The 27087-nt window shown below is 35.3% G+C and overlaps 2 protein-coding genes across 2 annotated transcripts; both read right to left on the reverse strand.

The window, feature by feature from the left end:
- Positions 1-14398, reverse strand: cul5a (cullin 5a). The gene is made up of 19 exons (XM_079886291.1): positions 13848-14398; positions 11641-11750; positions 11442-11541; positions 11186-11362; positions 9439-9580; positions 9186-9331; positions 8945-9025; positions 8638-8731; positions 7840-7970; positions 7635-7742; positions 7329-7393; positions 6140-6272; positions 5928-6059; positions 5712-5835; positions 5049-5224; positions 4785-4946; positions 3857-3975; positions 3648-3771; positions 1-3535 (listed from the first exon to the last, which is right to left on the reverse strand). Exons 1-19 carry the CDS (start codon positions 13872-13874, stop codon positions 3341-3343), a joined length of 2346 nt encoding a protein of 781 aa, XP_079742417.1. The 5' UTR covers positions 13875-14398; the 3' UTR covers positions 1-3340.
- On the reverse strand, positions 14363-26838 carry itgae.2 (integrin, alpha E, tandem duplicate 2). The gene is made up of 32 exons (XM_079886288.1): positions 26310-26838; positions 26014-26119; positions 25807-25886; positions 25585-25661; positions 24810-24912; positions 24677-24727; positions 24518-24589; positions 24248-24369; positions 23996-24147; positions 23711-23864; positions 23323-23467; positions 22761-22831; positions 22534-22654; positions 22021-22148; positions 21407-21544; positions 21108-21311; positions 20414-20535; positions 20129-20274; positions 19893-20038; positions 19629-19739; positions 18989-19059; positions 18734-18857; positions 18550-18636; positions 18367-18446; positions 18195-18275; positions 16785-16860; positions 16591-16692; positions 16475-16504; positions 16257-16343; positions 15804-15890; positions 15615-15725; positions 14363-15315 (listed from the first exon to the last, which is right to left on the reverse strand). The coding sequence occupies exons 1-32, from the start codon at positions 26374-26376 to the stop codon at positions 15262-15264; spliced, it is 3306 nt and encodes a 1101-aa protein (XP_079742414.1). The 5' UTR covers positions 26377-26838; the 3' UTR covers positions 14363-15261.
- Between the last annotated feature and the right edge of the window lie 249 nt (positions 26839-27087).

Here is a 27087-nt window from a genome sequence, read left to right on the forward strand (position 1 = left end):
TCAGCCTCAATCAAATAATATTTTTTATTTCGCCAGTAAATAAATTATGCAACATAAAAAAAAAAATCCAGTACATGAAAATGGTTCACTCGCACTTAAAGAATAGCATCCGTTCCAGATCTTCACTGTACAATGGCACACATTCACTTCATAATTTTCAAATATTCTTGAAGCTTTAAAGGCTTCAGGCAAGAAATCTTGAAAACAGACAGTCATAGGCAGTGCATATGCACCTTCTCGGAACCACACTTACATTTTGCTTGTTGCAACAGCAGTCTCTCACACTACAGGGAACTTATGTGTTCAGTTTTCTACCAAACTGTTTACCAGAAAGTGTTTGCGGGAATAATTGCAGAACTGTCCTAATGTGTCACACAAACAATGAATAGTGACAACTATGCAGAGAATAGTGATTGGAAACCATCACAAGCACACATCTGACTAAAGTAAAGTGATCTGACTGAGATAATGATTTAAGAATAAACACAAACCTTTACACTTTGGTCAGTGTTTGGATAAAGATCATTCGTTGTTTGTAATGAACAAAACTTTTATGCTGTGACAATAATGGAAGACACTCAACAAAACAGGAGAGTGATAAGACACAAACACCACTCCTCCTGGTATGTGATATAGTGGAGAGACAAAAAGGACAATAAGTACACATTATCATATTAAAATGACGAAAATACTGATGTGCCGGCCATGAAGTTGAAAAATATATATTTATCACCCCATCTCACCATTGCAGTCCAATATAATCAACTTAATAGTGAGTGTTTATATGTGGACACAACTTTATTACAGAATATCCCATCGACAGATTCCAAAATGTTTTGTTTCACGCTCACTTATTGCATTATATCACTGAATGATGTGCACTCTTGTTACTGGAACATTTCATGTGCATCAGAGAAAACAATTTGCAAACAATAAAGTATAATTCATAATTTCATATAGCATTCCCCTGTAAGGTCATTCACAACATTTTTATTCAGTTTCATCATCTTCTACTACAATGAACTGACATTTCAGCTTTTGGGACTGCATTTCATTTGATGTCATTAAAAAAAAAAAAAAAAAAAAATGGGCTCATGAATAACACAAGCACACAACAAACGCCAACCTGTGATTGATAAATATGAAAACCATAGTGCTTGTCCTACTAAAATTATAAGTATCTTCCAATAGTAATTGATAGAGGAAAACATACAGTTGGCAGAAACATCAATTTTAAACTCCAAAAATGAAAATGCAACAGGATATGACATAACCCTGTTGCAAAAGGCTCCTAAGCGTGCACGCACACACACACACACACACACACACACACACACACTCTCTCTCTCGTCCTCTCAAACATGCTTAAGTTATCAATAAATAAAGAGGACAATCGAACTCAAAGTTCTCAAACACCATTGTACATCTGGATCTTATAAACAACGCTTTTGTGAATCAAATGGAACCTTTTCACTATTTTTAGTTACCATGTGAAATCAAACACCAGGGAAACAAATGAGTGACTGATCTGTATTAAAAACTGAAAAAAAACTAACATAACTGACGGGAAATGTTATAGTGGAGATGGAAAGCTGTTCCGCAGCAATTTAATAGAAATATCACTGTGATTTCATTTGGGACCTCCTCAGAAACTCATTATTCGCCCCTTTAGTTTGAGTGTAGATGAATTTAAAATCAAAACTTGATAGCATCAGCCAGTGAAAATGGTAGTTTAGACATTTTTTTCCAGACAACACACTGAATGGCTGATATATGGTTTGATTCAACCGTCATTTGTGAAACCCACTGAAGAAACTACATCCTAGACTGACCAGAGACTGCCTATATACGAAATCTGCCTGGATAATAACATTATCCATATTAATACTTGTATGCAACTTAAACGCTAATAATCATGAGACAGTTCATTTGATTATAATAAACAGCTGATCAGTAATTGCACAAGCGTTTGTTCAGAGACACATAATAGTATACTAACGAATCACGTTTCCCACTAAATGTGGCGACGAATGACGAGGCTTTCTCAGGGAACCTCAAAAATAGAGGGAAAACAATCACTATAATGATTTTAAGATCAGCACTCCTGTGCTTTGCTTTGGCAATGTGTGTTTAGCAAGAACCGCGATGCGCTAATTAAAGTTAGGGTTAGCACAACCTACTAAAATAACTCTGCCCTACTTTACCTGAGGTTGGAGCGGTGCTTGCTTTACTCGGGCTCATGTAACTGCTTTACCGCTTGTGTGTGCTCAGCTGTGATGGGGCAATGAGAATAAATTGTAGTTGTGACTCAAATTCAACAGATTGGCTGTTATTGGACCTTAGTGGAGCCACCTCATCACAGGCTCCTGGAACAATTCAGTCAGCATCTCGGTCACTATTCGAGACAGATAACGGAAAATTCTGAGTCGTAAACGAAAAAAAAAAAAGGACTGAAACTACGTTACACTGACCGTCTCACTTGGCGCTCACTGATAATGCATTTACAGCAAAACAAACAAAAACATATCAAACCGATACGAAAGATTTTCTCTGCAGACCTTGACCCTTTGTGACATCTGAACGCCAGCATTTCCTGGCATTTTGAAGAGTAACTTGTCTAAACTGCAATGAGCCAATCAAATCTTTCGTGGCTTAAAGATGGTTCAACGTTTGCAAACTTCTGACGAAGAAAAAAAAAAAGTGGAAACGAAACCCAAAGATGTGAAAATCAATCCAAATAAATCCATGCTGACATTGTGGCAGAGAGTGTGAAAAGTGCTAATGCTAGTCCTCCATCCCAGCCCGCGCTCCTCAGCGTTCACGGCCAGGTGTTTGCAGTGGCGACGATGGGACGGCTCTCGGCCCGGGCTGTGCGGTGAGGATGGGACGTGGCAGGGTCCAGACGGAGGATGTGGGAAGAAAAAAAACAAAAAAACACTCGTAACACGGCACACACAAGCAAGTCTTCGGATGAATGTGACATTCCCACTGACCGCATGCTGCTGGAGATGTACACACACAAGAGGCCAAACGCCCACCATGCATACTGACTACCAATGGCAAAAATAGAATCCTTTGTCTTTTTTCCTATTTTTTTAATCTCCTATTCTGATCCCCATGTGTCTTCACTGTAAGGTAAGGCAGGGATTTTTTTTTTTTAAATACATTTTTTATCTGATGTGTGACTGTCTGTCGTTAAAACAAGCTCTTGACTACGCCACCAGACCAGCAGCCTAAGCAGTATCTTTGAGACATCACCATCCCTCCCCCCGCTGCCGATCCTCGACAGGTACGTCCTCCTTGGGAACGGTTACAGATCATTTTCGGAGTCGTTTCCGCGCTACGCCATGTAGATGAAGGTGTTAATGTCTGTCTCGTCTCTCTTGATGTACTTGTGCTCAATGAGCCACTCGATCTGTTCCTTGATCATTTTCTTCTGAGGGAGGAACATGTTCTTGAGGATCTCCACCAGCTCGGTCTGCAGCTGAGCGTTTGTGATCTTCTTACGCATCTTCATGATCTGAATGATGGCCTCCTGAAATGTTGCGGTGGAAAAAAAAAATAATAATTAAGCCCAAAGTACACTTGGAGCATAGTGACTAGTTAGTGAACAGAGAGAACTATTAATGATTTTTTAAATTTTGTACCTGTGTTCTTAATATTCTAAGCTGGACGATGCCTTCGTTCTCCTCTTCTCTCATTCGCTCCGTCGTCAGCTGCAATCGGCCGATTAGGTTTATCTTCCCCCTCTTTTGAACCTTGGAATTTTTTCTGAGGAAAAACGGAAAAAAAGGGCAATTTCTAAGCAAATGAAAGAGCGAGTAAAAGTCAAAGCAGGAGATGAGATTGTCCTTACATCAAGGAGAATTCCTGGTTAACGAAAAACAATGTGCTGTCCGTGAAGTCTTTGGGAGAGCTCACTGGCGGTTCATATGACAGCACTTGACGTTTGAGCTTTGGGAAGGCAACAAGAGACTGAACAAAAAGAGAGGGGAAAAAAGTAAATGATGATGTTACCACATCTATAAACAAAGATATTTTAACTTCTCAAAATCAATCGATATTTCTAATTCATTTTTAAAAACACTAGTAATTGAAAAACTGATAAAAGTAATCAAATTTCAAAATGAATATCCATTTTTGTACATTGTACATTATAATGTTGTGATATCGAAATTCACTTTCACTTGTAACATTATGATTGATTTTAGTTCTAAGTGTTTTATTTTTTATTTGTTTACACAAAATAGTATAACATTTTAATATTGGTTATTTATCAGTTATCGACCAGAAAGATAATTATCGGCTTAACCATATCGGTCAGAATTTGAATATCAGTGCACCCATGTTAAAGCAGTGGTTCTCAACCAGGGGGCCGGGGAAGTATAGAAAGTATTTAAATGAATAAATTAATGTCAATATATTCCAATAATTAACACTAATCTAAATTCAGAGAATGAAGCAAACTTTTTTTTCAGGCTACAGAATATTCCTTTAACCATCACTTTATTTAAATACTAGAAGCCAATAGCATTTTAAGTGGATAAGACATTTTCAGCTTTTCTATTGCCAGTTTGTGTAATTTCAAAGTGTTTTCCACTCTATGAACAAAAACTGATATTTTTTGCAACTTTTCAGTGCATGTTCTTTTTTAAAATATTTAATGCAGACAATGTTCTGTTTCAAGTAAACATCTTAACACAAAAAGTGCAATTCTTGTGCAAAAGCTTCCAGAGTGCTTTTCAATTTTTCTTCAATTAATTTGGTGTTGATAAACAGAATACCCAGAGAGTTCGTCTCAGTTCGGCGTCAGGCAGCTCAGTGGCAAGTTTCAGATTCTCAAAGCTGATCTTCTCGCGTGGTCTTTGGTTCCAGGCAAAAAGTACAGCCAGTTGGAAGGTCGTGACCTCCAGGTCGTATTGCCCTACTTCATTCTTGAAAGTGATCTACCGGAGAGCACACAGACTGATTAGCTAGAAGTTGCAAGCATTTACAGTTGCAAATCACTACTAAGCATTAAACACCCAAAGTGTATAAAATACACCCACAATGCCATTAGACATGAGGTGGTGCCAGTGGAGTTTGCGGCCGCTGTGGTTCTTCTTGTAGAAGTCCTCCACCTCAGGGATGAGATCTTCCAGCTCGGTGGGCAGAGACACAAACACTTTCTCTGAACTGCGTGACCAAGCTCCAGCATTCAAGATCTTTATGTTCACAGAGTCCGCTGAGTAACAGAAGGGGAGAGAAAGAGACCTTAGGAACTGCTGTCCAAATGAAAAACAAGCCACATCACATCATCCCTAATATTTATCATAAATGTTCACTATGGTGGAGCTTGACCAAATTTGGTTTAGGGATAGGTTTATGAGTAGAGTTAGGGTGTAGCTAGATGTGAAAGCTCCGCCCCTAACATCCAGAGAGGAGGAGCTGGATGTCAAGCTCCACCCATTGGCTCTGCAGCGAGCAACCTCTCGAATTTTCAGCATCATTACTCCAGTCTTCAGTGTCACATGATCCTTCAGAAATCATTCTAATATGCTGATTTGCTGCTCAAGAAACATTTTTTCAAATGGTTAATGCTGCTTAATATTTTTTGGAAACCATGATACTTTTTTTCAGGATTGATTGATGAAAAATCTCACTGACCCCACACTTTTCAAAGGTAGTGTAAATGCATATATGTATAGAGAAAAACTGGGCTTGTAAGTCACCTGGTAAAGCCAGCTTGTTATGTTTGTGCACCTCCTTGAAAACCTGGTTAAGATCTTCGGACACTTTGATGTCTTGGAACATTCTAGCTAGCTTGTTCACATAGTCAGCGGGCATCCCAACTTCCTGAAGCATGCCAGACCGAAGCAAACAGTGAGCCATTAAAATACAAAACACTCAAATTGAGTTTCAGTCACTCATCTCTCTTTTATTCTCACCCTGAGCCACTCGACCATGTTCTCCTCGATCTCACTGTCCGCTGAGATGTCCAGGATCAGACGCCTGGTCAGGTGGGCTTTGTGGTATCTCATGAACACATCCTTATTCTGGACGTATTTTAGCACAAGCAGCTACAGGAAGGAATTAGTAGTATTACATTTCGAAACACTTGAGGACAACAACAACATGTGACATGTCATAAACGCCTCACCACTTCCTTCAGTTTGAGCTCAATCTCCTCTGAGGTCAGCTTTTTGCTGAGGGGCGTCTTTCTTAGCAGCATGTCACAATAGTTGGCAAGCAGCTCCGGACACTTTGACTCTGGTTGTGTTTTGAGGCCCACTCTGCATTTAGAAACATTAAAGGGTTAGTTCACCAAAAAATGAAAATTCTGTTATCATTTACTCACCCTCATGTCGTTCCAAACCCCTAAGACTTTCATTCATCTTCAAAAGACAGATGAAGATATTTGAATGAATTCTGAGAGATTTCTGTCCTTCCACTGACCGCAAGTACCACTTTGATGCTTCAAAACATTAATAAAGAGATCGTAAAACTAATCCATATGAATTGAGCGGTTTAGTCCAAATTTTCTGAAGAGACACGATCAAGAACCAATGAGGTTCACTCTCGTGTTACGCGGCACGTTTGAGCTTCAGCAAAGAACCAATGAGGTTAGTTCTTGCGCGTCAAGGGTTTCTGTTTATGTCCGCTGATAAATGTATGTGTGAATAAAAGCCTAAATTCAATCTATTCATCATATAGAGTGATCGAGTCTTTTCAGAAAACTTGGACTAAACCGCTCAATTCATATGGATTAGTTTTATGATCTCTTTATGAACTTTTTGAAGCGTCCAAGTGGTAGTTGCATAGCTGTCAATAGAGGGACAGAAATTTCTCAGATTTCATAAAAATATCTTAATTTGTGTTTCGAAGATATACGAAAGTCTTACGGGTCTTTCATTTTTAGGTGAACTAACCCTTTAAAGTGTCATCAAACATGATTGATATAAGCTGATACAACTCTGAAACATGGAACAAGAATGCTCACATGCATACGGACACTTTTCACAGACTGTGAATCTAGAAGTTTATTTTTTCATTTTTAAAAATTGATGTACATTTATAGCACTAAAATTTGAGTTAAATAAAAAAAATTCACCTCTTTTGGAAAGTCATGGAAACATTATCATGGATTTTTTTTCTTTTGCTATTGTAGAAAATGGGAGTGCAAAAAATATATATGTTGTAGTTTCTGTTCACTGCTACAGAAGTTTAGCCAACGATGACGACTTCCTTTTCGGAGAACCTCGTAAATGTGAAAAGGGTCCATTAGTAGCACTCCGCTATGAAGTTAAAAGGAGGATATTTTGTGCTTCTCACTATAAACTGTTACTCACCCCTTCTGTTTTAATGGCAGCTCCAACTTAAATATTGTGGCATCATTTACAACTGCTTTGTATGCCTGGGGGAAATTAAAAACTATATGTTACAAGTCATTAAAAATGACAAACACTTTAGTCAATTCATTTTCCAGTAACATCAACAGTGTTTCTAATGGATTATTGTTGTATAACCTTCCGATGTTCTCCTGTGTCATCACAGATCTCTGGTAACCATCTGCGGTGTGATCTAGTCATGCAGGCTACTTACTGAGACCAACTGTAAGACAGTGAGAAGGAATACGGATGGGGCGGCGTGCTCACTTTGTCTCTGGCTGTCAGGAACCGAGGATCATCCTGGAAAGCTTCCTTTACTAATTTACTAAAGCGATTGAACAGAGTCAGGAGCTGCTCCACATATTTCTCAGAGTCCTGAGGAAAAACATAAACAAGAACGTTAACACCTAATGGTTGAGAATCTGCCATAACACAAAGGTCAGAATTTCAAAGCTTTGAATATAGTTCTCACTGTTGTGATGGTCTCGGCAGCGGCCACCATATCTGCCAGTCCAGCACTGATGATGTGATCCTCTAGGTCTTTCAGCATTGGTTCAATCCCATTGGGAACTTTATCCATGAGAGAGAACATGAGGTGCAGCTCTGTGGATGAAGAGTTCACTGAGGTTTAAAAGATTATATTTAAAGATATTAGATAGCTATTTAGAAAAAATGCAACTTTATGGAAAATACACTACTGTTCAATAGCATAGGGTCAGTAAGATTTTTATTTTAAAAAGAATCCATATTTTTATTCAGCAAGGATGCATTAAATTGATCAAAAGCGTTAGTAAAGACATTTATAATGTTACAAAAGATTTTTTTAGAATTTTCTATTCTTAAAAGAATCCTGAAAAAATCACATTTCCACAAAAATGTTAAGCGGCACAACTGTTTTCTCATTGATAACAAGAAGAAATGTTTCTTGAGCAACAAATCAGATTATTAAAATGTGATAAAAAAATCATGATTCATGTGACACTAAATACCGGAGTAATGATACTGAATATTCAGCTTTGCATCACAGGAATAAATCACATTTTAAAACATATTCAAATAGAAAACAGTTATTTTAAATTGTAATAATATTTCACAATATTACTGTTTTTTACTGTCTTTTAATCAAATAAATGCAGCCTTGATGAGCATAAGAATCTTCTTTCATACACATTAAAAATTCTTACCCACCCCAACATTTTCAATGGTAGTTTATATAAAAAAAACACTAAAGGGATCATTTTAAATATAGATTTCCAAGTCTCATACTCACTGTCAGTCTCATTCCGTTTGATCATGCCTGGACATTCAGCCAAGATAGTTTCTTTAAATGACGTTACAAGCGCATTCACACAACATTCCATAAGCTGGGGAAAAAAACAATCCCACAATTTCAGACTGACATACCTGGCTATGACTTTACATTAAATTAAATATCAAATACTGAATCATTTAAAAATAATATTTTTTTTACATATATATTTACATTTAAAAATACACAAATATTTTAACAATTGATGCCCTATATTGTGAATGAATGAATTATTAATGCATTATTTAAAAGACAATCATATACTCACTGCTTGTACAGAGTTACATTCACGTCGTGTCTCTAAATATCGTAGTGCACGTTTCTCCTCTTCCCTTAACTTAGCGTCAGCCTGTAAACAGAGATATGAGAACACATGACTGCAGACACAAGTATGGAAGAAATGTAGAGTGTTAGCAGGAGTCATAACTCTACTCTTGGCTGTGTAGTTTTTATCTAACATGATTAGTATGGAATACGAAGTCTAAAATCTGATCACTGGCAGGCCGTACATATTTCATGTAGTTTTGTACTCCATTCTGCTGCAGGTAGGACGGTGCCTGGGTCCTGTAGAACCTCTCAGTGGAGTCTAGGTAGGCTTTCTCAAAGTTATCCCTGTAGATCTGCAGTTTATCATCAGGATTGGAGCACAGGTTCACTGGAAGAGAGATTATAAGAGACTTCTAACTAATAACGCCTTACAATTCTTTGAATTTTCAACAAAAAAGTCACTCAATCCAATAAACGAACTGCAGCACATCTCACCATACGACTCTCTGACCCCGATGACCAACTGCGAGTCAAACGCCTCTCCCAGCCGCTCGGCATGGACCAACTTCATTGCACTATCCTGCAATCTATTCTTGATGTTGGAGAATATAGATTCGTTCCAAGTGTCCAGCATCAACTGCAAGAACATAAGCAGAACTAAAGAATAAATCCCATTCTAAGTAAACAATAGTGCTGGGCATTGACACAAATTTCACAATTCGATTAAATTTCAATTCACAGGCTTGTGATTCAATACAGTTCCGATCTCAATTCAATTCGATATTGAATCATTTGGATAAATATCAGGTACAGTACATCAACTAATGCTGTCAATTATTTAGGGATCCCTGTCAGTTGGAACATTACTATAATATTAAAGACTAAAATGAAAGGTATAGCAGAGGATTTTCTTTTTCCGGGTGGATCATCAAGACTATTGGTCCTCCTTAGTGTCAATCATTCTGGTGATATGTTTACGTAAGGCCGTTGTACGTGCTCGTGCACATGATTCACACGATGGCGTGCGCTCAAAACACAGGTTGGGCTTCCCACTGATGCCTCAGTCGCGAAGTTTCTACTTGACAGGTAAAGTTTGGCATGCTATTTGGAGAAATCCATTTAAAATCACTGCTAGTAAAAGTTAATGTAAGCTATGATTAGCTCGTGCATACGTTTAATAGGCGTTCCCTCTCGGGAGCAGGTAGAGTGTTGCGCATGTGCATTTTTTCAAAAAGTGGAGAGGGCGGTTCTTTTCTAAAATTCGGGAAAATCCTCCGCTATACCTTTAATAACTGATTTGTACACCGACATTTGAATTTGCACATAAGGCAGTTTTTTTTTATAACTTGTTTATGACAATTATGTTTCCACTGTTGCTGTCATAAAAACTTGTTTTCATGATGGATTTATTCAAACATACATTAAATATTGATGAACAGGTTAAGTAAAATATAATGAATATGTAATATAGAGCCAATATGGTAACACTTTGTTTTACTGTGTCCTTGTTACATGTAATTATTATACATTATGCATAACTGCGAGCAACTAACCCTGAATCAAACTTAATCCTATCCTAACCGTATATTAACTGCATGTAGTTAATTGATATTAAATGTAACAAGTACACCTTAAAAAACTTTGAACGTCTTTCCATGGTTGAAACATTGATTGTGCAATTACATGAGAAATGGGCCTGGTTTCACAGACAGGGTTTAGATTAAGCCAGGATTAGGCCTTAGTTCAATTAGGACATTTAAGTAGATTTTTTACAATTTTCCTTAGAAAAAAACATTACTGGTGTACATCTCACGACTAAACAATGGCACTGACATATTTTAAGATATTTTAGTGCAAGTTGCTTTCAGTTAAAACAGCTCAAACATGCATTTCAGTCTGGGACTAGGCTTATCCTTGTCTGTGAAACTGGGGGATGATATATTTTGGTAAATTGTACTGTTTCTTTCAACATACTTTCTGACGTTCATTCATGTTTATTTATTACTGTAACTAGTAGTAATGAGAATGAGATGATTAGTTCATGAGCCGCTTGAACTGAGGCGCTACAGCGATCTGTCAAGCCACATTAAAGAGCACAAAAACGGTACAGTCACGCTACAAAATAATGTATAGTGAAGATTTGTTCACACGTTATCTGGAAACAGCATAGACTAAAAGACGGATTCTTAGGATTTAAGTGGTATTTTCAACCCAGCCCTAAAAAATGTTTTATCCCACTGACCTTCCTAACAATGCTGTCTTCCATATTGGACTTTTTGTTGCTGCCCTGTTTGCCCATCAGGGTGATCTCCAGCTGGCAGAACGGTTTGGGAAGAATGTCACACTGCGTGAAGAACTTCCTCCACTCCACAATGTAAGCCTTGAGGAGCGCCGTGTCATCTTGGTGACTGAGCACTCTCTAAACACCAATGTTCAAGAATGAGAGATGACTCTGCTGAAGAACATTAACAGGTCACTTAATCCTGGATCTCTCTTACCGCTTGAGCTTGCTTAATAAAATCTAAGATGTCTTCCTTGAGGGCCTGGTGGATCTTTGCAGGTCCTTTGTCATCCCATAGACAAACTGCATGAACATCTCTATGAGAATGAAGAAGTATAGAAAGACAGACTGAACACTCAGACTTTAGTTAATGTGTAGGATATAAAAAGATCTGAATTCATAATATAAGGTCTTACGAGAAAAGATCGAACCACTGCTGCTTAGTTACAGACTCTTGGCGAAGCAACTTAAGGACAATGGGGCGCATAAGATCCCACTTGTCCTCAAACTGGAGGGAACCCTTGTTCTAAGCAAAAAGACATGGAAGAGGAAACAGATGAACAAGAGCATGCCTGCATTAATATGTGACACAATGAACCAGACATTATGGGAGACTATTGTGTTTACATTTTTCCAGAAAATCTGTGCTTCTCAAAGCATTTACAATAAGGCAAGTAGTTTGTTTCTTTTATTTCTTATGTCTTGGGTTGATTTTTGTTGTTGTTGTTGCTGCTGTTAAAAAACACATTAAAATAGACAATTTCTTTGAATTATTTGAACTCTTTTAGTAGTATTTTGCAGTATTTCTTTGTTTTTATTACTTTTTTGTAATATTAAGGTCACAAAGAAAGATTCTTTACTAATCTTTCAACATGCCATTTGCTACTTTTCAAATACATTTATGTATAGATTTAAAGGGATAGTTCACCCAAAAATGACAATTCTGTCATTATTTACTCACCCTCATGTCATTCCAAACCCTTAAGACTTTCGTTCATCTTCAGAAGACAAATTAAGATATTTGAATGAAATCTGATAGAGTTCTGTCCCACCATTGACTACCACTTGGTTGCTTCAAAAAGTTCATAAAGAGATTGTAAAACTAATCCATATGAATTGAGCAGTTTAGTCCAAATTTTATGAAGAGACTCAATCACTTCTTATGATTGACAGATTTAATTTAGGCTCCCTTGTTTCTGCCTGTCAAGCAGGTTCGGTTGAGCTTTTATGTTTGCTGATCATTGTATATCTACTTGATTAAAATTAATTAGTTTTACGATCTATTTATGATCTTTTTAAGCGTCAAAGTGGTAGTTGCGTAGCTGTCAAGACAGAACTGGCTCAGATTTGCTTAAAAATATCTTCATTTGTGTTCCGAAGACGAACGAAAGTCTAATGGGAGTAATCAATGTCAGAATTTTCATTTTTTGGTGAACTATCCTTTTGTGTTACCATTGCACCAAGACTTAGACTTTCAATCTTAAATTATGAAAGTGCATTAAATATATATTTTAAATAAACCATGACCATTTTAAAATAAATATACAATTTCAAATGTGTCAGTGTGCAGAAATGATGGTGTAATTTCCAGCACAATGAACAATACTGCAACTACTAAAGTTTCTAAAACATTATTGTACTTGTTTACCAAAGAGACAGTGAAGAGCTTGAAATTAAGAGACATGATGAAAACAAAAAAAGTACAAATCAAGGTAAATATCACTTGTGAACACAAAATGCTATTATGCATAATTTCCAATTCTAATAAGTGTAAAAATATTATTTAATTGTACATATTTTGGATTAAAAAAAATGCTAGCTATGAAATTAGTTAACCAGAAAAGAAGTCTGTCATTTTATTTCAAAAATGCTTAAAATGTAATTTCCACCAAATACAGATAGCAAGCAACAGGCTGAACGGTTTTTAAAATCTATCTGATAGTTCATGTCTCTTGACCGCATTTTGGATATCACACTAGTGCGTTTGAACACATATATGACACTCAAAATATTGTCTAGGTAAGCAGATCACTAGGTTCTGACACACAACCACTGTACTTAACTGCATTAAAACAAATTTAAGTCTCTACTCTCTCTAATTAATACTCCAATGATTTCCTCACATATTTTAACTATCTGACCCTAGTGACATGACATGTAAGGCAAGAAAAGATTAGCACATGAAACTCGATATGATCAACACATATAGCCATATAGGAATTTCATTAGCTCAGTCACAACACTGTGTCATTTAATCATTTGCCAAGCTAGCAACATGCGTGCTAACTGTCATCAGGTACATGTCCCTTTATGATATACATTTATAAACAAAATAATAATGAGGGTCAACACCAAGTGGCGTGAAAACTGACTTTAAGTAGTCTGCATGCAGTCCAGCATTATTGTGATTATTGGCTTCATTAATCTCAGCTAGCTCACAGCCTGCTAGCTAAACACAGGCTGCAAGACAGTCTTATAAACTCACTGGACATACACGTAAGAGTCCGAGCAAGCCACTAAACGTCAGTGGTACAACATAGTCATTTGAAGGTTATAGGCGAATACACAGGTTTTTTGACTGTTTCTGGAGAATTTAGAGGCAAAGAGCTAAAGTGTCTCTTACCTTTAACAAATGAGACATCGTCGCCATGTTCCCTTAACTTATCCCCTCGTCCGATCTCGCGAGAATTGGTTCGGTATTAGAACTAGCGATGGGATCTTCGGTTCATTTCTGCAAATGGATTCTTTCGAACCGTCCGTTTTAAAGAACATGTTCAAAAATCCATTCAGTGCTTCTTTTATGTAATGCAGATATAATTCATCTCATGATAGCTCATAATAACATCGTTTTTTAGAACCTATAAATAATTAAAATATGAAAAAACTGAATATATCAAATATTTAACCATTTTGCATTAATAAATGCCATTTATTAAAACATTTTTAGTAAAACTTTTGTTTCGTATATGTCAAAAATGCACAAACATATTTTCATGACCGTATTTGTAGCATTTAATCTATTCGGCTCCCAAATAGCAGCTCACCCATCGGCTCTCGGCTCATTCCTGAACAAATCGTTCAGACCGGTTTTGTGAACTTGTTCAACTGATATAAAAGAACAATAGTGTTCTCAACTTTGAGATACAATAGTCATCTTTATTTATATAGCGCTTTTAACAGATTGTTCCAAAGCGACTTTACAGTGATAATATGAAACAGTGACAATATAAAATCTTCGTGTGTTGTCTACTATTTTCGCACAGACTGTGACAGTGACATTCAATAATCAGATGTATTAAAGCCTAAACATAGCTAGACGTGAGAACTCCATAAAAGGCCATATCACATGACCACGTGTACTGTAGGCCTATGTGTGACTGTTTGTGTGTAGGCCTACACCATGTTGAGCGGGTTGACCACCACTAGTTATTTCCATTTTCAAATTAATAGCTTGTCTCTGCTGGTCTTCCAGCCTGGTCAAGATGGTTAGGCTTGTTTTAGAAGAGGTTTAAGCACTTTTAAACTGGTCAGAATTGTCAGTCAACCTTGACTGCACTGGGAAATCATCTTAAACCAGGGACAAACAAACCGCCAAAAACAGCTTTTGTTTTTTTCATGTATTCATGTAAACAAAATGTGTCTTACCATAGATTTCATATTTTAAACGATGAACCATCATTTTTTTTATTCTTACAACTTTATATGATTCTCCTAAAATTCCTTTTAAAATTATCCTCGAGTTTTCTGCGTGTCTCATCAAATCCTGAGCTCAGTTTCTGCACACTACATCCAGGCTATTAATTAGTGCCTGGTTATGGGGTATTTAGGATTTACATTTATTTAGATAGAGAGATTTTGTCTAACATTCTTTCTGTACACAATATATTAAATACAATCAGTCATTAAAAGCTTCTTAATACTACATTGACAATAAAATAAACAAGGTTATAACTTTTATCCCAAAAACAACCATTTCTTGACACAAACTTAAGCAAGATATATGGGAATATATATTCCCTCCTGAGCTTTGGCAGTCTTCAGTTTGGACTCTGTGCTTGGTCCACTTTATGGCGGCGACGGAAAAAGCCACACTGAAAATAAAATCACATAAAGAGTCAGTGCATGCTGAGATAATGGTTCTGTTCGGAATAGCATCTTACAACTCTTACTATTTCTGTAGTATTGTATGCAGACTGTGCACAGGATGCAAATTTTATACATAAAATACAGATGACCAAATACATTCACCAAAATATGCACTAATACCATTACAGCTTATTGCAAGAAATAATATCCCACATTGCATTGCGCTCGACTTGATCTTCCTAAAGAAAGAACCGTGTGATATCATTATCAAGTGTGGGGACAGAAAGGAAGGGTTAATTTTTACCTTTATGAGAATGATAATAATGATGATAAGGAGCAGAAATCCTCCTATGGATCCTCCAATGATGGCACCTTTAGATGACGTCACGATCAGCTTCGTGATCATCACCTCAACCTGCATTGCAAGAAAAATCTCTCAGCCACCAAATGCTTGATAACATGTTTGCATGCTTGAGAAGGGTCTGCCATTCACCGTAGCGGTCCTTGAAGTATCCTTCGCAGCATAGATGGTCTCATTAAAGCTGTATGTTCCTACGACAGTGATCTTGTCTGATTTTTCCTATAGGTTTGAAAAGTTATATTGGATAAACAGGTTGTTCATGCACGTGATTATCACTATACCAGGACTAATTGCTGCTTTCACGCCATGTCGTAATTACCGTAATTTCGAGATGAAAACACGTGACATTCGCAGCTGTTCACGTCCTCGCACCTGAAATTATGCATTTTTATGACAACACTATCAACACCGAAATGAATCTGCAGTGGTCAGGTGGTACACCGGTCACGTGGTACAAGATTACAAAAATTCCCAGCTTTCAAGTTGTAATTACAAGCTCTATGAGGACGTGAACACTTTTTACATGTTTAAATCTCCTAATTACAGTAATTACGACATGACGTGAACGCACCTATGCAACTATACCTGAACATCACGTATCAAAACATCGGCATCAATGATGATTTTCTGCAGCTCTTTCATGGTACATCTGATGACATAGGGTTCCTGTTCCTACAGACACAAAAAATATAAATATAAAATGTATTTTAAATTGAAAATATTTAAATGATTTAATAATAACAGTTGAACAGTTGAAACAGTTTTTTTGAAAGCATGATCAATGTATCAAGGTAATATCTTACCTTTACTTTATTTCCTTGCCAAAAACACTCCTAATGCAAAAGGAGCAATAAATGTTAATTTGAAAGCCTTCATGCTGTTTATGGTCACTCTATGCACTAAATATTTCATGTGGTACCTTTGGTTTGACACTTTTGATGTGCAGATCGGTATTGTAGGTGTCCTTTGTTATGCTTACAACTACATCGATTTTAGCGCCATACTTATTTTCACCTGCAAACTGAATCAGAATACAATAGAATATATTAAATGTATAATATAAATATATGAACGTAAAAATTAGCCGGTTCTTATGTGATTTATATACTGTACCTGAAATTCAAACTGCATCTGTCGAGTTTCTTTATTTGCACCCTCTTCAATACGGAATCTATTTGGGGAGGCTGTGCTGTTGTTGTGGAATAAATAAATAAATGATAATACATATGCTTCAATATTACAAAATCAAGAGGTTTAAATGGGTCATGAACTGAATTTTTTTTATATTTCCCTAAGTGTACTTATTTTTACATCAAAAATGGTCATCATTTAGAAATAAAAGGCAATTTCTACCCTGATTTTAGCCCTCTGATTTGAATGTTCAAGGGGCATGTCTGCTGTTAAGTAAACGCCCACTGCTGTGATTGGCTTACATCTTCTCATATGAAATAAGTATTATATGTGGAACTATCTGGAAAACTTTACTATGTTTTTACTATTACAGCTGTTGAGATTAATCATGAAAAGTGTTGATTATAGCATTATATTTAGATCTACTCAGATCGCATTAAAGGTTGCAGCAATGAGCATTGTAGCCGACAGATGTGTCTGTTGAGAGCATGAATGCAGTGATCTCATCACTGCAACTCGATTTCTGCACTCTCACACATGTTTTCATCATAACTAATAGTACAAACACAATGTAAATAAGATTCACTGTGCAGTGTAGACAGCGTCATTGATAATAATGGGAGTTTTGGCGAGAGTCCAAAACTCAGTCACTGATAAACTCTTGACAGCTCCAGCGATTATAAAGGGAGGGTTCTTTAAACCGCTTTCTCTATATAATTTGATCACAATTACAATAACAGATTTTTAATAACAGTAGCATTTTCATGCTACTAAGAAAAATTATGTAAAGTTGACCGTTTAGTCACTGGCTTGATTCTGACACATTAACAGCAAAAAAACGATTTTGAGATAAAGAACATCTGACTGTACATGAATCATATCCGAAATCACTGGTCACAGATTAGGCATTAGATTTAACACAGTTACTTACATGTTGTAGCATTACTGTCGGGTCCATATCTTACAGTAAAAGTCTGTTTGTAAAGCCTGTGCCGAAATTGTGACTGATTTACCACATAATCCACAGTGAAATGTACCGAACAAACAAATAATTCTCTACTGAGACATTCACATTTATCTGAAAATAAATAACCACTTTTCTAGCATTAGGATCCTTTGGAAGGTAATGTTATTTTTAGTCCAGTGATCCTGTATCTATAATAAATACATCTCTTCTCTTTACGTCATTACGTCATAATGTGACAAAGTTGTTTTTAGAGCTTGGTTTTAATAAAAGCTGTTTTTGGACTATCTAGGAAGTTTTGATTTCTGAAATTTACAGGATGTTTTTATAGTAAAATGACCTTTACATGTCAAAAGATCAAGAAAATATATTTCTCAATTCATGACCCCTTTAATTCAAAATATTTATCAGGTTGTTTGTTCACTCACCCAGTCAACTGGATTGGTAGGGAATACATCACATTAAATGCATATTTTTTTGAGTCCAGAAGCTGAGAGCCTCCATTCTGACTAAAACCAGAGAATTTTTTTTTTTTTTAATGCACATTTAAAAATTAGTTACTGATTTGTATATAAAGAGCAAGAGAACCAGATCTCAAACCTGGTTAGATTAGCGATAATCTCATAATCCCTCAACTCAGATTTGATGTCATTGAGCTGCCAGGATACAAAGAGGTTGGTCTGGGAAATAAAAATAAAACAACAGCAACAACTTTTCATTACTGGAAAAAAAATCAAGTGCAAATGACATCAGAATTCTTATATTTCAAAGATAAAGTCATACCTGTGTGTCTCTTTTGAAAACAGGGTGTTGAATATTACACTGTATCTGATTGTCATTCTTCACGGGGCAGGTGGCACCTTCTATTTTCTGTAAGTGAGACACCAAAACAGGATATCCTGTATCTACTAAATGCATCAACAGCAGAGATAATTGGCTTTTGCAAGATAAGGTCTTGTTTTTTTACCTTCTGACTGAGTATACTGGGGTAGGTCAATGTCAAGGTGGTCAAATAGGAAGGGTCTTCAGTATTCTTAAGATTGAAGTTGATATTCAAGCTTTGAGTGTCTCCAATTATGATCTTAGTTACACTGCAATGTAAATTATTTTAGTTTAAAAAAAATAAAAAACATAAACTATATTTTTACATTTGTAAATAGCTGTGGCTGGCAGTGAGCTGCCACTTTTAAAAGTTAATTTAATTCATGTAATCAGTACATACCTAATTTGTGAATCAGATAATGTAATACTTGGTTTACAATCTGAAGCATTGCAGTCATTTTTAAAGGAAATCTAAAAATAACAAAAAAAAAAAGTATGCTATGATCATTTTAAATGTTATTACAGAAATTAAAAGTCTTTAAATGAAAAATTGCCTAATATGGATGATGGAATGACAGTGAAAATGACTTTTATATTGTACAAAAGATTTCTATTTCAAATACACGCTGTTCTTTCAAACTTTCTATTTATCAAAGAATCCTTAAAAAATGGATCACAGTTTCCACAAAAATATTAAGCAGCAACTATTTTCAACATTGCTCATAATAATAATTTCCTGAGCAGCAAATCAGCATATTAGAATGATTTCTGAAGGATCATGTGACACTGAAGACTGGAGTAATGATGCTGAAAATCCAGCTTTGCCGTCAGGAAGAAATTACATTTTAAAAAACAGCTATTGTAAATTGTTACAATATTTCACAATATTACTTTTTACTGTATGTATGATTAAATAAATGCAAGAAACTTCTTTCAAAAATACAAAAACTTTTGAACGGTAGTGTAACAAATGGTGAAAGATGACTGTTCACAAGTGCTTGTGAAATTTGAATATTATGAATATCCTGAAAAATATTTACCTCATCTACAACCTCAGTTGGAGTAAATATGTCAAGAATTCTCATAGTTTGGTTGGTATCCAATGAAAACTTCAGCTTGATTTTAATAGCTGAAAAACAATCAAAACATCCCTGAAAAGAAGACAATCAGTCAATATCACAAAGAAAGGATCATAGCTCTCAAATTATTTTTGCAATAAATAATTTGCTGTTCAATGAATACTGACAACTTCTCTGACAAGTTGGGTAGGAAAAAAAAAGTAACCAAACAAAGAAGCAACGTACCAAATATTGTAGGTTTATATGGGTGCACTCTTTTTCTGCCTCCAAAACAAAAATGTTTCCTATTTGATCGCTGTTGTCAACAGTGATACGCTTTTTGTTTACATCAGAATCCAAGTCAATTTGGTACTGAAGAGGGAGTTTTTCAGCTAAAATGACAGGAAGTAAATTGTGGTTAAAATAACCATGAGGATTGTTTTGGATCAAGAATACTCACTGAAATGAAACAGAACACTTACATTTGTTAAGTTTTCCTTTTATCACATTAAAACATACTCCTAAACGTATGCTAAACTTGCTGGATAATTCATTCGTTTGTAGAGTCAGAGGAATTTCTTTTTCAGAAATCGTTATAGCTGGTTTGATAACCATAACAGGGATACTCCTGCAAAAAAATTAGTATAAACATGAAACAACATCCAAAGAGAAGGTTCCCCTATCCTACAATAAAACAGAATGTATACTGAAATTGATATAATTTTAAAAAATGTAACAAAATCGAACAAAATGTTTCTTTTACTCACTCAAAAACAGTCACTCTCCCTTGACTTCCAACAGCGATGCAGGGCTTATTTGAAGCAGAAACGCCACTTATTGACTGACCAAAGTGCACAAGTTTCATTTTAAAATCTGAGGGTGAGATTTTCTAGAGAGGAAACAGCAAATTATATTTGAAAACTTTTCAAGTCACACTGAGATGGAAAGTCAAACTTTAAAGCAACCATCTTAGGTCTATTATTAAAAAAATTGCAAATTCATTTTTAGAATAAAATAGAATATAACAAGGAGCTATATTTTGTGAAGAAGCAGGCTCATAATTGTTCATAACATTTCATAATTTTAGGGTAAATGATAATCAAGCAAAAGATGCAAAATCATGCAGTTGTATTACATATTCAATCACTGAATCACTGGATTATTATGTGAGGTCATGAAGTGTCTATATGAGGAGAGTCCAACTGAAATTTCTGGATATTATCATGGGATATTAATCGTTTTATTATTTGTATTATTTATTATTTCATTTTATAAATTTGACATGAATAAAATGTCTTTAAATAATTAATATAAAATATTGTTCTAATAATTATCTGCACCATGTCTATATGATCATTAGGGGGAAAAACGCAACAATATCTGGAACAAAATTGTCTGGATATTGTCCAAGATTTCTTAAAAAGCTAAAGTGTAAAGAAAATGCACCCAAGTGGTACCCACTTGTGAAAACTGAAGGCCATCTTGGAATCCACTGTAAATGTAAATGCTTCCGGAGGAATCTGTTTCCAGAGGAGCGCCCACTGCTACATCATTGAATTTGTTCCCATCAATATCTCCTATAGAGGCGATGGCTGCACCAAACCTTGCAAAGGTCTGTCCCGCATCACCCTGCAGCTTCATTGTCACGCTCTCAAACCTGTCCTGCTTTAGGATGATTTCAAAATAATCAAATTAGATACAAATCATGTTATGCTTTGGCCCACACGTGTTCATGAGCTGAAAGGAGAGTATGATCTTACCTCATTCAATCTGTACACTAGCACTTTGCCTTCTTCCCCATTTTGATGGAAATGTGGTGCTCCAACTAATAGATGATCTGTGAATTCATTCCCATCAATGTCCAAGGCACAAAGAACTGATCCAAAGTAAGATCCAACCTATGGCAATTATACTTCACTTCATTATTATCATATTAGCAAATGCATACATTTGGGCTTGTAAGTGTAATCAGAAGAAAAACAAAATACTTATGTATGTATTAAATGTATGAAGCATGTATTAAATGTATGAATTCCTAATATGGACTCAATTCAACAATTGAAATGTGTAAATCTTAAAAAAACGGACTGATATATATATATATATATATATATATATATATAGTTTTTTTATATATAGAAGTTTTTTTTGGAAAGAAATTAATCATTTTATTCAGCAAGGATGCATTACATTGATCAAAAGTGACAGTACAGACATTTATTATGTTGCTATATATATATATATATATATATATATATATATATACAGTATATATATATATATATGCGCCTATAATTATTTTAGACTTTTAAACTTTCAAAACTTAAAACAAACAGTCTGGTGTGTTTATATCAATAGTAATAACTACAAATACCTGATCTCCCGGGAGCACATAGTTTTCGGAGCCGGTAAAAATAAATACCCCACCAGTCAGATTATACCGTGGTGCACCAGATATGTAGAGAGTTTTATCGCGTAAATGAGCAGAAGTGACGCTATAACCTGTGATCAGGAAGGAGATTGAACAAACATGAAACAGAGATGACTTTCATTTATCCAGGTGTCCAATATAAAAAAATATATAAAAAAATCAACTGAATATGGATCGATGGATTCCCCCACCGGACAGTATAGAAAATTATTATTCTACTAATACATATATCATTAAAGGCTGCTAGGAAGATGATTACTGTGAACTGGATGACACTGCATTAACCTAAATTACCAGAATGGACATGCAGAAACATACATATATATATTTGTTTCAGTCTGCATGTCCATGATATATAAATATATTTTTCATGAGAAAATTACTGCTGAACTGCAGTTTTTCACTGGAAATATATATATATATATATATATATATATTTTTAATCAACTCACTCACCTAAATATGAAAATTTGGGTCCATTATTAGTGTCATTCATAAATTTCTCAGTGCCTTTGGATTTCAAAATGACCCCACCACTCCAGTCATAGGCACCAACTGCTCCAAAAAGAATAGAATTCTATTCAAAAAGCAAAACAAATGAATGTTAATAGTATATCAAACATCCACACAAAGTTCTTTGTAGATTAAGATAAAAAATATCCGAAGCCAAAAATCCTACTTACGTCCTGCCCGATATGGGAACTGAATCCAGCCTCTGCGAGCTGCAAATGAAATCCTGCACCTTGCTGAGTGCCTGAGACACAAAGTGGTCAGATATTGCATGAAACTCATTTTACTTGGTAAAACTCACATTAATGTTATATTGCATATTCAGTTACAAAACTGTCAAAGTCAGTTTTAGAATATTTGATCTGTTTTTAATCATTCACTCAACAGATTCATTCAACCACACTGATTCACAAAACAATGTCATACATGTGTTGATTGGAGGCACAACGCTTGGCTTAGTTTGGAACAATTTTAGTTGGTGGTGCAAAAAATAGATAAAGTAACTGGAAATGTTTTGTTTGAAATGTTTTACTCAATTTACTGCTTGTTTACGGAAATGTTATCTAAAAGTAGCACTCACAATTTTGTGCTGTTGCACTGAATATCTGCATGGTTCAATTTTACAACAGCTTTTTATTTAGGCTACAGCTGCTCATCCAATTAGATTTTAGCATTGGAACTATTCACCAAACTGCCTTTCTCTATTATATTACAAAACGTTTGAAACTTTCTTACCTTCAACCCCAACTATACTGTTCTCCAGTTTGGACAGAATGTCATCTAATGCAGCATAATTGGAAACATTGAAAAATTGACCAGGATCTGCTATTTCCATCATCTCTTTTATTGCTTTAGGTTTAGTCAGAATGCCGTCACCAACCTAAAGATAAGATGTTATTAAGTGTATGGGTTTTAAGATTTATTTTTTAAATAAAACATACAAATCATTAACTATATAATAACAAACTTTGTGTAATATAGCTGGATATGAGTGTTTTAGTATAGGGCTCAGGCTGTGAACCTAGAAGTATCTACAGGGACAGATTCAATCTGTAATTGTAATTCTAATTGCATTTTAAACATCTAAAATGCTAGAGAAATAAGCAGTAAACAGGACACTTACTCCTATGGAATAGCGATTGAAATCTTTCATTTGTTTCATGTTCAAAACAGTAGTAAGATTCATCGGATCTCCCAAAATTTCGCCGTCAGACAAAACAATCATTATTTTTTTGGAGTTATTTTTTGATCCATTCTCAGGGATTGAAACATTTGTACTGTAAACAACCAATGAAACCAGTCAGACCATGACATTAACGTATAACCAACAAAAGTGCTACATGCTAATCAAACACTTAAGATACAGTATAAAATGTCTAGTATTTCACATCATAAATTGTAAACTCACAGAACATGATAGATGGCCGAGGCAGTCTTTGTGATAGCGCCAATTTGCTTTATTTCCTTGACCTTTTGCAAGGTACGGTTACCGTTCTCATTTTCTTTAAGTGAGAGCTCTGTCTTGGTTATATTGCCATATTGCACTATCGCAAAGTCACACTGAGGAGAGAATTGTTTTGTTAAAGTATAATACCTTTTAAATTGCACTTAAAAAAATAGCTATAAATGTTTGTCGCAAAATCCTTTAGTTAATACTTGCATTGAAACATGTGTTCCAAACTTTTAACATGACATTGTAGATGAAGTCTTTGGCTCTCTCAAAGTCTTCTTCACTAATGCTGCCAGAGCCGTCCAGCACAAAAGAAATCTCTGTCCCAGCATCTAAAAAAGATGTTCTGAAATATCAGTATAAAAATACTGGTTTCTTTTAAAACATTATTCTTTGCATCTGTAGTATGACACAATCAGCATGACATAATTAATAAATAATAATACTCATTTATTTCAAAGGCCAAACATAGACCAGTACCGTCCTCTTCCTCTTCTTCATCTGTTTTCGTGTCACTGTCCGGCTCGGCTTGTCTTCTCATCCTCTGTTTAACTTGTGGATATTGACAGAAATGTAAATTAGCAATCCGATTCTTTAAATGAGCTACAAATTATTTTGTTTTATCTCAGGTGGGCTCACCTTGATCGATACTTCTACCTCGATTGTTGTTGTTGTTGTTGTTGTTGTTGACTGCGATAAAAGAGAGATAGAAAAATCAGAGGTAGGATTTTATCTGTTCGAATCTGAAATACCATTATCAAATCATCCATACCAAATTTAACAGGATTCAGTTTGACTTTATCGGGATTCATCAGTCTGCAATTTCCATTCAAATCCTCAGTTGATGACTTTAGTATGCGAACTTGGTTACACATCTTGGGAGAAAAAAAATACACAACTCTAATTATCTCAATTGTATCTTTCACCGAAGTCATTCCTCTTCGTGTTCGGCTATCATTTCATTCTAACTGAATAAACGGATGTTAATGTCCTATGCTAATAAGAATTAGTGGTAAATGTTTAACTAGGCTACTCACAGTGACAGAATCGCTCTGATTGAAACTTGACAAAGAATACATTGTTTTATTGTAGAGATGTTTTCACTAGGGAAGTGCCGTCACTATATATGGTTTTGGGTGAAGTAACAGTTTGGACTCAAAATGCTTATGACTTCCTCCTGATAGTCACAATACAAGCATCATCCTGAACAATTTCCCCTAATGTCCCAATACAAATAAACAAATACAATTCCCCAGAAATAACTTTGGTATCCCAATATTTCTAGTCCTGTTTATCTTTTCACAAACAATTTTTTCACCATTTTCCTACTCTCTAAAAGACTATTTCCTCTTTAGAAGAGAACCGACACATTTCTGTCTGTCACGTATGTGAAGGGGAAGCCACAATCTCTGCGGTTAATGTAAAAATGTTGTGCGCCAGACACGAACTGTCTGATTACGCAGTTTACTTCTCGTTTGGTATAGCTTTCAATAGCTCAATCATGTTTAGAATAAAACAACTGTCTTTTTTTACGTTTTTATACATACCATGAGGTGCTCCTCTTCTTCTGATATCAGCCTAGAAGCTACAGATGCAACTGATCTCAGGCCTTTTGGTTTTTCATCTTTAAAAGATACATTGATATAATAAGATTTTTCCTATGAAAGTAATTCTGTAAATCAGTGAGGACATTATTATGAAATTAACAAAGTTAAGTTTACATTTTGAGCTTCTCTATAAAAAGATACAAAAGAAAAAGACAAACTTACCGATCAAATTTAAATCGACGCATTCATCTTTTAGAGCGCATCTGAAAAGTTTTCCATTTGATGGGGAAGGAACAAAAATTCTAGAACACGACAAATTAGGACACTTTTACTAAAATAGATGACCTATAAGGTCATTATAAAGAACATTAATTTATCTATTTCAGTAAAACGACATAATTATTTAAAAAAATGTCATAAATAACTAACCCATCTTTTGATTGGATAACAGTTTGTCCAAAGAGTGGATCATCTTTTATGAAATGCTTCACTGGAGATGTATATTGAATATTGAACCCGGTCACACTGCATATGACTGTAACATATAAAATAATGAGTAAAAAACAAAATGTTTCAGACAGCAGAATTTTACACAGTAGTAAGATTATGTTTTTATAATATAGTTTCTACTTTAGCCCAGACATTTTCAGATTCAAATAAATAAGTTATGTTTTAAGATAATGAATTGTAAACACTGATTATCAACACTGTACATAAATACATACCAATCAAAAATAGCAGTCCTTTGTACATTTTGTGAATTCCATCAATTCCACGCTTCAAAAAAAACATATCGGCACACTGAGACAGAAAGCAGCTCGTTGAGGTGTTGAAAGTAGAACAGCACACATGCCTCTGCTGACTGTTAAACCCTCCCTCTTGACATACTTCAGACACAGCACATTTACTCTAGTGAAGGAAATTGAAAATTATTAACTGTTTTTATTTTTTATAGTAAAGACTGTATAAACTCTAAAATAAAAACACAAATTAGACATATTATAAACACTAATTGGAACATCATCAAAGTGATAGCACTCTTCGGGCAATTTTTTTCAGAAAAATCAATGGTTAGTTATAGGCATCCACCAACTATACGAAACAAGGTGGTATAGATATCTTCCTGCTCCTGAAAAGAAAACATGGCTTGGTTCTTTAGTAGGTAATTTTAGATGTGGAGGGTGTAGACATTGTGATAACTTGGTCAGAACAATTACTTTTATGTCTTCTTGGGAAGTGTATCCATTGAGTCCTTTATTAATTGCAATTCCTTGTATGTAGTTTATAGGTTAGAATGTGAGTGCAGATATTTCTATACAGGTCAAAGGAAAAGGAAATTGCAATTAAGAGCGGCTGAACACAAATATGCTATTCGGACAAAAAACATGTTGTATCCTATATGGCGAGGAATTATGGGGTGGGTCATGTTAGTGAGAGTTCCCTTTAAGAGTTACCTTTTTTTGTAATTATTTATGATTGATATAAATTTATATTGTGCTGGTG

This window comes from Squalius cephalus, assembly GCF_949319135.1.
Source record: "Squalius cephalus genome assembly, chromosome: 11".
NCBI lineage: Eukaryota > Metazoa > Chordata > Actinopteri > Cypriniformes > Leuciscidae > Squalius > Squalius cephalus.

Excerpts from the sequence above, each read along its gene's own strand:
- itgae.2 (XM_079886288.1), bottom strand. The coding sequence starts at position 26,376 with ATGTTTTTTTTGAAGCGTGGAATTGATGGAATTCACAAAATGTACAAA. Across the intron at positions 24,370-24,517 it reads TGAAGAAGAGGAAGAGGACG|ATGCTGGGACAGAGATTTCT; the intron begins GTACTGGTCTAT and ends CATCTTTTTTAG. Across the intron at positions 21,545-22,020 it reads ATGTGCTCCCGGGAGATCAG|GTTGGATCTTACTTTGGATC; the intron begins GTATTTGTAGTT and ends TAATTGCCATAG.
- cul5a (XM_079886291.1), bottom strand. The coding sequence starts at position 13,874 with ATGGCGACGATGTCTCATTTGTTAAAG. Across the intron at positions 11,751-13,847 it reads CGATGTCTCATTTGTTAAAG|AACAAGGGTTCCCTCCAGTT; the intron begins GTAAGAGACACT and ends CTTTTTGCTTAG. Across the intron at positions 3,976-4,784 it reads AACTGAGACGAACTCTCTGG|TCTCTTGTTGCCTTCCCAAA; the intron begins GTATTCTGTTTA and ends CTTTTTGTTCAG.